Raw genomic sequence first — 13,499 nt, forward strand, 5'->3', positions numbered from 1 at the left:
ACTGGAATGAGAGCCTGATCCAAGTTTGAATCCAAAGGAACACAATCTTATTCAAAATACAACAGCAGCAGAGCAAAAAACAAAACTTCTTTCTCAGAACATACTCTGTTGTCTTTGTATAATAACTAGTAGTTGTTTGGGTTAAGGGAATGAGACATAAAAGTAATTTACTTCAAGGTTCTAAAAATCCATTTTAAGGTACCAGAGGTGGGAAATTAATTAGGTAAAGACCTTGGATTTAAAATATAACACAAGTAGAGCCATTGCTGTTTTTATCAGCATTCATACTGGGCATGGCTGGAAAACAACTGTGGGAAAGAAAAAAGATGAAGAATGGTTTGGGTTTAAAGGGACCTAAAAGATCATCCAGTGCCATCCCTGCCATGGCACCTCCCACTGTGCCAGGCTGCTCCAAGCTCCAGTGTCCAACCTGGCCTTGGGCTCTGCCAGGGATCCAGGGGCAGCCACAGCTGCTCTGGGCACCCTGTGCCACGGCCTGCCCACCCTCACAGGGAACAACTAATTCCCAAGATCCCATTTAACCTCACTATTTGTCAGTTGGAAGCCATTCCCCGTGTGCTGTCCCTGCATCCCCTGGGAATTGTCTCTCTCCAGCTTTCCTGGGGCTCCTTCAGGCCCTGCAAGGCCTCCCTGAGCTCAGCCCAAAGCTTCTCCTGTGCAGGTGAGCAATGCCAGCTGTGCCAGCCTTTCCTCCCAGCAGAACTGCTCCAGCCCTCTGCTCATCCTGGAGCCTCCTCACAGGTCAATGATGTCCTGGCTCTCAGAATCCTGTCTCCAGGAGCCAGGCTTGAGGTGGCACAGGCATGGGGGCAGAGCTGCTTTTTTATGGCTCAGTGATGCCAGGGGAGCAGAGCTGTGGTGTGGGAAATGCCCCTCCCCAAGCTGGTGTTTGGGGAGGCCCAGGTGCCCCCCCCCCCCCCCCAGCATCCCGCATGAAGCTCTGCTGTCACAGCAGAAGGCCGTGCCAGCCCTAAGCTCTGACAGGGACACAGCACTGATGCTCCCAAATCTGCAGGCATGGCACACACTGGGCACCACGTGGCGCAGTGCACTTTGAATCACAGTATCACAAAATCATTTAGCCTGGGAAACACTTCTGAGATCATCGAGTCCAACCTTTGACTGATCAACACCTTGTCAACGACTCACTTCCAGTTGTTCCTTGAACTCCTCCAGGAATGGGGACTTCAACACCTCCCTGGGCAGCACATTCCAATGTTTAATCACCCTCTCAGCAAAAAATTCTCCCCAGGTCCCACCTAAACCTGTCCGGGGCCAGCCTGAGGCCGTTCCCTCTGCTCCTGTCCCTGTTCCCTGGGAGCAGAGCCCGACCCCCCCGGCTGTCCCCTCCTGGCAGGGACTTGTGCAGAGCCACAAGGTCCCCCTGAGCCTCCTTTGCTCCAGGCTCAACCCCTTCCCAGCTCCCTCAGGAATTCTCAAGCCCCTTCCCAGCTCCGATCCATTCTGTGGATAAGCTGCAGACCCAGCTCCGATCCCTTCTGTGGATAAGCTGCACACCCTCGATATCCTCCTCGCAGGGAGGAGCCCAGAGCCGGACACGGCACTCGAGGCAAAAGCCCTGGCCTGGAGGCCTACGGTGTCCGCTCCGTCACCGCATCGCCCCTTGGAAACGGCTCTCGGTGCCTCGCCGCTGGTCTCGGGAGGGCTGTCCCGAGCTAAGGAGGCCGAGGCAGCGGCGGCAGCACCACCGTTCCCGGAGCCGACCGGAGAAGCTCCGCAGCCGCCGCCTCTCCCCCGCCACCCCTCAGCGCTGCCGCCTCGCCGCGCTCAGCCCCGCCCCCGGTGCGCGTCACCGCCGCCTTCCTCGCGCGATCCTTCCGCGCCTCCTCCTCCCCTTCTCCTCACCCGCCGCCTCCTCGCCATCCCCCCCCGCCACCCACCCCGCTTCCCTTCGTGTATATTCCCCGCGGCCACACGTCTTCACCGCTGTTCCCTCGGCGCGCTCGAAGCGCCCGGTACTACGAGAACTATTTTCCGCCGCCCCCCCGCGGGCGCTCCCGGCGGAGGTGTCGACGGCGGCTCCGTGGCGGGTGGTGCGGCGGCGATGGCGGCGGCGCCGCCGAGGCTGCGCTGAGGGGGGAGAGGGAGGGAGGGAGCGCTGAGGGGAGCGGGGGGGCGGCCGTGAGGGGAGGGAGGGAGGAGGGGAGGCGCTGACAGCGCCGTGCCGAGCCGGGCCCGCCGCCCTCAGCCCGCCATGGCCGAGCCTGCGGCCTCTTCCAGCTCCGGCGCGTCGCTGCCGCTCATTGAATCAGGTAACACCGCGGGCCGGGGTGAGGAGGCGCCGCCGGTGCCGCCATCTTCCTGCCCCCCCCCCAGGATGGGTCACGGCCGCCCCCCGGCTCATCTCCCGTCTCTCTTGCCGTGTCTCTTACAGAGCTTTACTTCCTCATCGCCCGGTTCCTGAGCACCGGGCCCTGCAGGAGAACGCTGAAGGTGAGTGCGGGGCTCACCGGGGCGCGGGCACCCCGCGCTGCCCGCTGAGGGTCGGGGGGAGGTGGGAGCAGCTGCGCCCCCCGCTCTGGGGGAACCGGGTCGTGGCTTGTCCCTGACTTTGTGTTTTTCCCCTTCCCTCTGCAGGTGCTGGTGCAGGAGCTGGAGCAGCACCAGGTCTGTGTGGGCTCTGATGAAATCTTGCTGTAGTCAAAAGTTTCCTTTGCAAGTCATTCAAGTTTCTGCCGCTGTCTCAACTTTTCCCCCCCTCAACACACATTGTTTTGGATGTGGTCTGTAATCCCTCCTTTCCCCTTTAACCGCTCACGGTTTTTCTGTTTGTTTTTCCTTTATTTAGTTGCTTCCCAAAAGGTTGGATTGGCAAGGAAATGAGCATTATAGAAGTTATGAAGAATTGGTGAGACTTTTCTCTTTAAAAAAACCCCTTTTATTTACGGTGATGACATTGATGTTAGACCCTCTCCCTTTAAGAGTAGGCCCAAATCTTCACCTTCCTGTACCATCCTGGCTCTGAACACTGGAGTTACTTTAGAAAGGGCCTTTAATTTCTTTACATCAGACTAACAAAAACACAAGCGGTGGTTTAAATTGAGGATATTGTTTACATAGCAGAGGTGGAGCTTGGCGTTGTGCAGTGGTACATGCCACTGCCTACATGCAGGCAGGAGCCAATCTACAGCGAGGTTTCATTTCGGAGTTTCAGGGACCAGGTTGTGAGGCACGTTGTGATTTGTCGGTATTTATTTTCTGGTTGGTTTCTTTCAGCCCCCTCCAACAGATTAGGAAATGAAGTCGCTGTTCAGAAACCGAGGGTTGGCACTTGTGGTGACTGTGAATGTGCTCACATCGCCGGCTCCTCGCTGGTCATGGCTTTGTTTCTAAAGGGCTGCAATGATGGGGATGATCTCTCCACAAAATTTACTTTCTGCACTTCCACAGCTGGTGTGGTGTATTCTGAATTGTTTTACAGAAGCTGTCTTTTGGGGCTTAATTTTGCTGCTTCTTAAGTGGCAAAGAGTTTGAATGCCAGTGGGCGATGGCGTGGTAGTGCCTGCCCTGCCCTGTGTGGTTTTTATCCTGCTTTTTTATTGTATTTGATAGTGTTTCCTTTAAAGAGTTGTTTATCCTTGCTTTTTCCCACCTAAGGTTCAGGCATTCAGGGTTAATTGACTGATTGTTGCAGTGAACTCCCTCTTGTGAAGCACTTAAAGATCTCAGGATCATATTTGCATAGAGAAGGAATGAAGTGTTGTTTAAAACACTTTCTTAATTATTTGAGTATTGCTTGAAATGATAAGTGTGATTTCATTTCCTCTATTTGTCCTTGTGGTCAGTTGAGCAAGGAAGGTTTTAGATCAGTTTTTTTAAGTCACTAAGAAGCCTGGCCTTGCTAAACAGGAATATTTTCAAGCTCTGACTTGAATTTAGGCAAGATGAAAGTAGGATTAAGCTTAGAAAGAATTGTTGGGAGGTTTTTGTTCGTTGCTTCATTGTTGATTTCTTACCCCATTTCTTCTCGCAAAAGCAGGGTGTTGGGAGATCCCATGTGTGTGTTTGTCTGATTTCTGGCCTGCTTTTTAACTGTGATTATTCTGCATATACAGTTGTCAAACTAATTCTTTAACACGTGCTACTTCTACTTCTTTTTTCCTGCACAATTTAAAGAAAATCTCTGCACTGGGCAGTAGTGTTTCAGAATATCTAAATTAATCTTCTCAGAGTTTTAGTTTCTGTTTTTTGTGGGGCTCTGGGAACCTCTCGTCCCACTGGTCTCACTCTGAATTTGCAGAGACAAATGCAGTCGTGTGGTGTAATTATTTCTATTCCACATTGCCCAGCATGGAATTGTAAATCTTTAAAATAACTGTTCCTTCCAAAATCCCAGCAAAACTACTTCAAAAAGAAAGGAATTGTAAGGTTTTGTATGCAAGGGCTGCATTTAGAAAATATATTAGAAAATATACTTATTGCTGATGGCATGCAAACAAAAAGGGTTTTAGTGTTTGGCAGAAAGCAGGCTGACCTTCCTGTCCTGGATATTGTGGCTGGTACTGCTCAATACCAATTCAAGAGACAAAACTGATAAAGAAATTCTGTCAAACTGCATTTTGTAGTCTTTGGGCTACCAGATATGTTTCTTATAATCAACCTTAAGCATCTGATGGGCTGATTTGCTTGGACAGATTTGCCTGTGGGGTAATGGGAACTACTTTACTGATGTTATCTCCTCCCACCCTGCCAGGAATACAACCTGTACCCCACAAGCTTTAGACCTGGATTTTATTATTAAAAACAAGTGCAAGGCTGTGACTTAAATTGTACTTTCTGAGTGCTCAGTGTGCGTTTGGGCAACTTTCTGGCAATGTGTGGTATTTTTATTTTTATTCCCACTGTTGTGTGAGCAGATCAGCCCTGTTGGGACACTTTGCTCATCCCAGCTCAGCCCTTCAAGGGAACAGCATCAGCAGCACGAGCTTGTTCTGCCTGTGTTCTCAGCCACCTGGGCAGGAGGCCACATACCTGAGCTGGTGTGGCCCTGAGCCTCTCCTGAATGGATTGGCTGGGAATTCTCTGGCTGCTGCAGGAGCAGTGTGGCTGCTGAGGCTGACTGGTTTGTTCATGGCCAGGTCAAACTGGAGGAAGCGTGGGGCTGTCAATCCCAGCTGCCTCAGACCTCCCCAAGAGCTTCAGTTTAGGATTCTGATGGTTTGCTCGACTCAAGGCTGCTTGAACTGTTACTTTGTGTCTTTAACTTCTGCATTGTTGTGGTTGTGTTGTTAAGAATAAGGATTTTTTAGATTGAACTCCTAGAAAGAAAAGGGGGAAAAATAATCAAAACCCGCACACATCTGTTCTTGTCTGAGACATCTGAGTGTGTGTGGGGGTGTATTTTTTTTTTTAGGTTGCTTGATGCAGATAGTGTGGGATCATTCCTGAATGCAGGGATGAATGGTTTGATCCTTTGGTTTAAGGAAGTAGGGCAGACTTAGGTTATGTGGTACTGGTTTTTCAAGGAAACTGTTTCCAGAGAGACTGTACTCAAACCTGCTGGTTTGCAGTTCACTGAACAAGTACCAGTAGTAGCTGCATAAATTCTTGTGCTTGATTGCAACCACATTCTGCATGATCTTGAGTTCTGAGGGTTTGTATTTTATTTCTTATTTTTAGTACAAATCACAGGGTGAATTGGGCAAAGACACTCAGTGTATGGTGCCTCACAAGTGGGTGCCATAGGGGTGATTCATGCAAGCTTCAAGTAATAAAATACTGATACGTAGAAGTCACTTTACTCCAGTTATTTTTACTACAGCTCTCCCTAGCTTGTAAGTACCTGCTGAATTTACTAGATCAGAGCTTAACAGAATTTATTATTCTCTGTAAGTTGAACTTAAAAAAATCAAATATACCTATGCATATTGATGCTTTTAGATCCATCTGTTCTGGGTGTACCAACCTAATTATATTGATGCATTTAGATCCATCTGTTCTGGGTGTACCAACCTAATTTTTAAACCTTGAATTCCTGTTAGGTGCTGTCCAACAAACATGTGGCTCCAGATCATTTATTACAAATTTGCAAACGTATTGGCCCTATCCTGGATAAGGAGATCCCACCCAGCATTTCCAGAGTGAATTCCTTACTTGGGGCAGGGAGACAGTCCTTGCTACGGACAGCAAAAGGTAGGATCTGTTCTTTGTCTGAAATGGGGCTGATTCACTGGCATGTGTACAGAGTAAGGGTTTGGGGAATAGTCTGAGAAAGGCAGAACTGACACTTTGGAAGTGACCTCTTGGAATCCCAGAATGGTTTGGGTTGGAAGGGACCTTAAAGCTCATCCAATTCCAACCCCTGCCATGGCAGGGACACCTTCCACTGTGCCAGGCTGCTCCAAGCCCCAGTGTGCAACCTGGCCTTGGGCACTGCCAGGGATCCAGGGGCAGCCACAGCTGCTCTGGTCACCCTGTGCCTTCCCCACCCTCACAGGGAAAATTTTTTTCCTAACATCCCATCTGAACTTGTCCTACTTCAGCTTGAGGCAATTCCCCCTTGTCCTTTCACTCCAAGCCTTTGTGAAAAATTCCTCTCCAGCTTTCTTGTAAATCCCCTGTAGTTACTGTAAGATTCTTGAGATCATCTCATCTCAGTTCATATTATTAACTACTCATTACATTTCTGTTTAAATATTCAGGAGAATGTTAAAAAACAGTTGGAATTTTAGTTTTGTGTCTTGTGAACTGCAGGGGTACCATCATTTAGGAGTAATTTCAAAGTTTGCTGGTTGGTTGTATTGGAGTTTTCTCCTTCTGTTACTATTAAATAGATTTTTCTCTTTAACTCTTCATTGTTTGTGAGAACTTTTGGGGCAGTTGGTGTCTGGTTTTTCAGTGGGTTCAATCCTGTGTTTGAGACCAGTCTAGGTGGGCTCTTTGCTGTGTTTTGGAGCTGCAGCTCTCTTGGCATTTGTAACAGATATTTATGATGATTTTCAACTGTTTTTGCAGATTGCAGGAACACTGTTTGGAAGGGCTCTGCATTTGCTGCTCTGCATCGAGGCAGACCCCCTGAAATGCCTGTGAACTATGGCACCCCACCAAACCTTGGTAAGCTCCTCTCACCTCTCCCTACTGCTGCTGAGCACGTCTAAAATACTGGTTTTACACACAGAAAGGTTTTGTGGTATCTGCTATTCTGACTTTACAAAATCTGGAAGTAATTTCTAGTAGCTTTTTAATATTAATGGCAATTGAATAAACCCAAGTTTTAGAACAGGCATGTTTGAAACATGATGTGATTCCTCTGTGTTCTAGTGGAGGTGCATCGAGCAAAGCAGTTAACTGGATATGCCAAGTTCAGCACCTCATTCCCAGGAAGTATGTACCAGCATGTCAAGATGCACAGGAGGATCCTTGGCCACCTCTCTTCTGTGTATTGTGTTGCATTTGACAGGACTGGACACAGAATATTTACTGTAAGTTGATGAAAAAACATCCAACTCTGAATATAGTTTTAGATGATGCAAAGAAAAGAGCTTGGAAATGGGTGTTATGCTCAAACTTCTGGAGATAAATATCAATGCTGGTATAATGCAGCTCCCTCACTCTGCTTAAGTGGAACAATTTACTGTAATTAAAGGTCAGAAGCATGTCAGAAGTTGTCCTTAATGAATATTTCTCTTTAGGGCTCAGATGACTGTCTGGTGAAGATCTGGTCCACCCACAATGGCAGATTATTTGCCACCTTACGAGGACATTCAGCAGAGATCTCTGACATGGCTGTGAACTATGAGAACACCATGATTGCAGCTGGGAGCTGTGACAAGATGATCCGAGTGTGGTGTCTGAGGACTTGTGCACCAGTTGCTGTCCTCCATGGGCACACAGGGTCCATTACCTCATTGCAGGTATGGGGCTTTTGAAGTGTTCCTGCATATTAAAAACTGAAATTATTTCTCTGTGGCTGCCTATGGGAGTAGTGAAACCTGAATGTGTAAATATTCATATCAACACCAAGTCAAATCACAGGATAAACCTGCTTAAAAACAAGTAAATTCCTTGTCTCTCTGGAATTCCTAAATATTTAACTGAAGATAATGACAGGAATTCTTTTTCACTTAAAGATCACTGCATATAATACTTGAGTTGCTGGAACAAAAGGGAATTTCTGGGAAATATCCTGTCCTGCTGTTGTCTCTTAGTGGAGACGTGATTTGCTATTCTGTGTGAATGTGTTCTGATCCAGTGTATTATTCCTACAACTTTTGGGATGTGGGTATTTGTTTTAATCTCCAAAACAGGAGTTATTTCAGAAGGACAGAGGTGTAACATGTTTATTTAAATTTGAAGGTGGTTTGATATGTGATGTGCTCTTGGTGGTCCTTTGGATTCAGTCTGGTTTTGGCCTTTAATGCCTTAATTAACACAGAAATTAGTAGCTCATTATTCAGGTTTGGGGTGTTTTCCAGTGGGACCAACAGCTTGTCTTGAGGGGTGAAGAGTGGCTTGTGGAGCTCAGTACAAACAACTAATTTTGAATTTTTCTCAAAAATGCTGCCTCAGAGAGTAATCTTCATACCTACACTTTCTGTGGCATTCATTGCATTTTTTAGTTTTGTTGGTTTTTAATGTCTAAATACTTGTGGTGCTTCTTTTATTGCAGTGTGTGGATTTTTTAATTTAGGATTTCTTAATAATCCATAATTGTACTATGTACAATTTATATGACTTTCCAATGCTAGTAGTTGATGAACAGTTTAAACAAGTTGTGTCTGTGAAGTTTTCTAAGGGTAGCTCTGCATAGCAATAAATCCTTGTCTTAAAGGGCTATTTCTGAGGAATTCCCATAAAATTACTATAAAATTATGTATGATGCTAAGTTACACAATCAAACTATCTCACATCTCATGCTCTGCTTAATTATTTTTAAACCACACCTGTCTATTCAAACTTCCCTTTTTTCAGTCTGCTGTGCTCATTATTTTATTCACTGACAGGATTTTCAGTGAATGATTGTGGTCAGTGAAAACATCAGATCCAAACCACTGAAGGAATTGGGGTTTTTTAATGCAGTAATAGAAACACAGACCACAAACTTACCTTAAATTAGGGGAGGTATTCTTTGTAAACACTAAAAATGACTTACCAACAGTTGCTCCAGCAGTTTGAGATGAAAAATCCAAAATAAATCGAGCTTTCACATGAACTTTTTGAGAAGTTCATGAACATTTGTTAAATCTCTGTTTCTGTGTGTGATTTTATTTCCCTCTCTGCAGTTCAGTCCCATGGTGAAAGGCTCCCTGAGGTACATGGTCTCCACTGGGGCAGATGGAACTGTTTGCTTTTGGCAGTGGGATACAGATTCCATGAAATTCAAGTATGTGAATGGTTTGCTGGTTAACCTTTATGCCATTCTAGGCTTGAGTAAAATAAGTCAGTTGGTTTTTACTCCACTGGATTTTTGTGGTTATAAAAGTACTGTGCAAATCATGTATTCAGTAATTATTTTAAAGCAGCATCACTAACCATATCCTCTACAAATTAATGCTCTTCCATTGACTTGGGAGATTAGTTGGGAAATACAGTAATTTCTTTCTTCACTAAAAGTACAACTGTAGGACAGCAGGACTGGCTGGAAATGTAAATATGTTGGAAAATATAATAAAACTTGGTGGTGGCGTTGGTTTTCCAGCAGTCCTGTAGTTTTAGGATGTTTCTTACAGAACTTGCATGCAGGGTATGTATGTTCAGGATAGTTTGAAATGTTTATTATGTGATTACTCTTTGTTTGTACCCAAAAAATTAATTACTAGCAAGAAGGGCTCTAGGATGATCAGTGTGTGTCAAGTGTTTTGCTACATTATGGTATAAAATGATCCACGTTTAAAGAAACATCCCTTTATGCTTTGCAATGTTGCTGAAAGCCAAGTTTTGGGTGGTGTGACCTATTTCAAACATCTTTTCTTTTTAAGCACCAAGCCAGTGAAGTTCACAGAGAAGCCCAGGCCGGGTGTTCAGATGCTTTGTTCTTCCTTCAGTGTGGGTAAGTCAGGTGGAGTTCAGCCTTGTGATTTCTTCTTTCCTCTCTTGTGACACTTGATTGTGACAGCTTTAAAATGGAGAAAACCTGCAGTTATGAGTAAAGAACTTTACAGATGTGCACTGTTAGCTGTGACATCATTAAATCATGGGGCTTCCCATAGCTAACAGTGAAAGCCTGTTGAAGACATTGGTGATTTCACAGTGGTAAAAGCCACCTCATGTCTGGTTTTTCTCTATCTTTAGTGGAGATTTTATTTTTGTTAATTCTCTTATGCAATGTCAAGGGTTGGCAAAATGGGTTCTCTGACGTCCCACAGTCACCAGCAGTGGAGGTGGGTCCTGCCAGCTGGAGCTGCTGACCCAGTGCCAGGGATGCTCATAAAGATCTTCCTCTTAAGGATCCAGAAATGGATCTTTAATGTGCTTCATTCCTGCCTTGTAGTTTCTTTTCACTCAGTTCATGTGAATTTCAGAAATAAAAAGCAAATCAAAGAGTAGCTTGTTAACATTGTCAGAACAGACCCCTCACTTGTGTTGAGAGGGTGTTTTTGACATTTTGCTTATTTGGTGGGGTTTTTTTGGGGTTGGTTTTTTTTTTTTTTTTTTTGACAGCACTTAGAAGCAGATCTTGGAATTTCTGCCACCTCAGCCAAATACTGGTGTGCTTACACTGTGTGCTTCACTTGACTGGTTTACTCACATTTAAACCTAATTTTGATGCAGTTCACTGGCACAAATGAGGCACAGACTACAATGACAGTCATCTACATAATTCTGATTATCCAGAGCTATATTCTCCACCTCTGAAGGCTTCTCTGTGCAATTTAATGTTAAAAGTTTCACTTTTGCCCTAAAGATATATTTTAAAATCTTTTTAACACCAATTTATTTTTACTATGGCTGAGAACACTTTCTGGAGCAAGAAAGGGATTTCCTTCCATATGTGTGTCAGTGGAAGAGCTTAAAAAATGTGCCATTCTCCAAATAGTTGTGGGTTTTTTTTAATTTAAACCAGGCCTCTGTGTAGTGGCCTGTTTTAATTTCTTCCACAGCAGGTTAATTATTGCTTGATTTTTACAGGTGGGATGTTTTTAGCAACTGGCAGCACTGACCACGTCATCAGGATGTATTTTTTTGGCTCTGAAACACCTGAGAAAATAGCTGAATTGGAAAGTCATGCTGTAAGTAATTAGTTAATTAGTTCATTTGAAGCAGCATTGAAGTCACAAGATGACTTTGAGTGGGTTTTTAGCAATGCTCTTAATTAATTTTGTTTGCATTAATGTTTCCTCTACTTCAAAATCTGACTTTATTTTTGTTGCATTGATAAGGCTTGATCCGTACTTATTTTTTATGTAGAGAAGACTTTTCCACTCTGACACACAAAGTGTGGTATCTGCTTTTCTGCAGTTTTTATTGTGATAAAAGTGAATAATTGTTAATTTTTTTAAGAAAAGTGTAAGCAGGAGTAGGAACAACAGATTCCTCACCATTGTAGTTGACTTATGGTATTGGAAATATATTTAAATATGATTCAGTTGTCAACCAGGTTATTTAAGATGTTAATCCTTCATGTTTAATTCAGGCAGGTTTTAGAAGATGCATTTTAGATACATTAATGGTTAGTGAATTTTGGGAAGTGTTTGGACTTGTTGAGCAGTTAAAACTCTTAAAAATAACACAACATTTTATTTTTTCATTGTTTCAGATTTTACTAAACTCAGAATTGTCAAAAAATACATTTCCTGTTTAAAAAATAAAACTTGAACAAACTCCGCTTTTTCTTACAGGACAAAGTTGACAGCATTCAGTTTTCTAATGGTGGGGACAGGTATGTTGAAAAATGCTGAAATATGGCCAAAAAATACATAATTTTGGAATTAAGAATCTATTACTGGATGTTTCCAGTAAAGAAAAATCTCCTTATTTAGAACTCAGAAGGGAAATTTTGGACTGATGCAGGAGCATAATTAAGCTTCAGCTGTTGCAGCTTTCTGTTGATCTGTGTTAGGTGATACTTCTTGCTTGGCTGGGGTTTTATTTAACTGGAGGAATTTTACCACTTTTTCATGTACCCAGTGTGTTTGTGGCCTCATAAATCTCCTTTTCCTCCTCCCTTCCTTTCAATTTCACTGAGTATTGTATAGGAAATAGGAAAAAATGCAGTGAAAATAGTAAAAAATAAGTTAGAACCTTTTCATCTGATTTGTTCTTGCCTCTACTTCAGTGTCCGAAACTCTGCAATTATTTAAAATACATTAAAATCGTGTACTGAGGAGGAGTTGAGGATGAATTTGTGAATTGAATTAAACTTTGGAACTTGCTTCTCTGTTCTTCATATTTTGACAACTTTATTCAGTTTTCCAGTTCAGTAAAACTCTTTCCTGCTTTTCTGGAAAGAAAGTTAGTGGAAAGAATTCTCTTGAACACAAATTGAAGATTTCACTTCTGTCAGTCTTTCACTGCAAAATCTATGTTGTGGTGGTGTCTAACTCTAAACATAGTTTAAAGCAGATTTTTTGGAGGATAATGAGTGGATTTTTCAAACTTGTTCAGGTTCATAAGTGGCAGCAGAGATGGAACAGCTCGGATCTGGCGTTTCGAGCAAGCAGAGTGGAGGAGCATTTTGTTGGATATGTCAGATCGACTGCTGGGGTAGGTGAAGTGTTCATTTCATGGCTTCCTTTGTGTAAATTCAGAAAGATTGAAAAACTCAATTACTCAAATGTGAGAGTGAGAGCAGCATTCTGGTCAAGTTCTGTGGTCTTGGGAGGGGTGAATTGAGTGTTCTGGTGATGTAGTAATTGCTGAGTTTGAATGCTTTCATAAATTCCTAAATGTTCAGAAGGCTCTCAAATGTACTCTGTACCAAGTTAATTTTACTGCCTCTTTTCAGGGAAAAAAGTGAACAGAAAGAATCTTAACTTCTCTCTTTGAGTTTTTGTCTGACACCTGGTGTGTCACGGGAGAAATATTTTTAGATTAGTAAAAATAAAGTAGGTGGTGACCTATTTGCAGGAGAGGTCATGACATGGAATAGGTGGCTTTCCTCAAGGACTGATCTTGCTGACTGTTCCCATTTTCTGCTTTTAAAAAAGTGAATTAATAAAATGCTGGTGGTACCAAGCCTGAATAATGTTATTAGAGATAAAAACCAGATTATTATGTGGTGTTGGGTAAACGTGAAGGGGGAGTGATTTACAGGAGTACAGAGGCTCAGTAAGCTTCCACAGACCCTGAACAGAAATTCATTTGTAGGTTATTAAATCAGATTTTGATTAAGTAATTTGTAAGTGATTAAATAAAAAGCCAAATCTTGGATACACCATTTGATTGGAGGGTGATTTCAGGCTTTTCCTGTGATGAAAAAGACCATGAAAGAAACCTGATTTTACAAAGGAGGAGTTATTAATATTTGAGATTTGACTGTGGCTGTGTAGTTCAGAGTCTTTGTAAATGGAATAAAGATA

The 13,499-nt window shown here is 43.6% G+C and overlaps 1 protein-coding gene across 1 annotated transcript in view; it reads left to right on the forward strand.

The window, feature by feature from the left end:
* Positions 1-2,167: 2,167 nt before the first annotated feature.
* BRWD1 (bromodomain and WD repeat domain containing 1) overlaps positions 2,168-13,499 on the forward strand; it is a 42,907-nt gene continuing 31,575 nt past the window's right edge. The window contains exons 1-13 of the mRNA XM_059840116.1: positions 2,168-2,294; positions 2,417-2,475; positions 2,620-2,649; positions 2,831-2,890; positions 6,024-6,174; positions 6,997-7,095; positions 7,303-7,463; positions 7,674-7,895; positions 9,264-9,364; positions 9,960-10,030; positions 11,110-11,210; positions 11,820-11,860; positions 12,586-12,684. Coding sequence (XP_059696099.1) covers positions 2,237-2,294; positions 2,417-2,475; positions 2,620-2,649; positions 2,831-2,890; positions 6,024-6,174; positions 6,997-7,095; positions 7,303-7,463; positions 7,674-7,895; positions 9,264-9,364; positions 9,960-10,030; positions 11,110-11,210; positions 11,820-11,860; positions 12,586-12,684 — 1,253 coding nt within the window. The 5' untranslated portion in view covers positions 2,168-2,236. The remainder of the gene's footprint in view (positions 2,295-2,416; positions 2,476-2,619; positions 2,650-2,830; positions 2,891-6,023; positions 6,175-6,996; positions 7,096-7,302; positions 7,464-7,673; positions 7,896-9,263; positions 9,365-9,959; positions 10,031-11,109; positions 11,211-11,819; positions 11,861-12,585; positions 12,685-13,499) is intronic.

The sequence above is a fragment of the Haemorhous mexicanus genome, chromosome 2 (genome assembly GCF_027477595.1).
Source record: "Haemorhous mexicanus isolate bHaeMex1 chromosome 2, bHaeMex1.pri, whole genome shotgun sequence".
NCBI lineage: Eukaryota > Metazoa > Chordata > Aves > Passeriformes > Fringillidae > Haemorhous > Haemorhous mexicanus.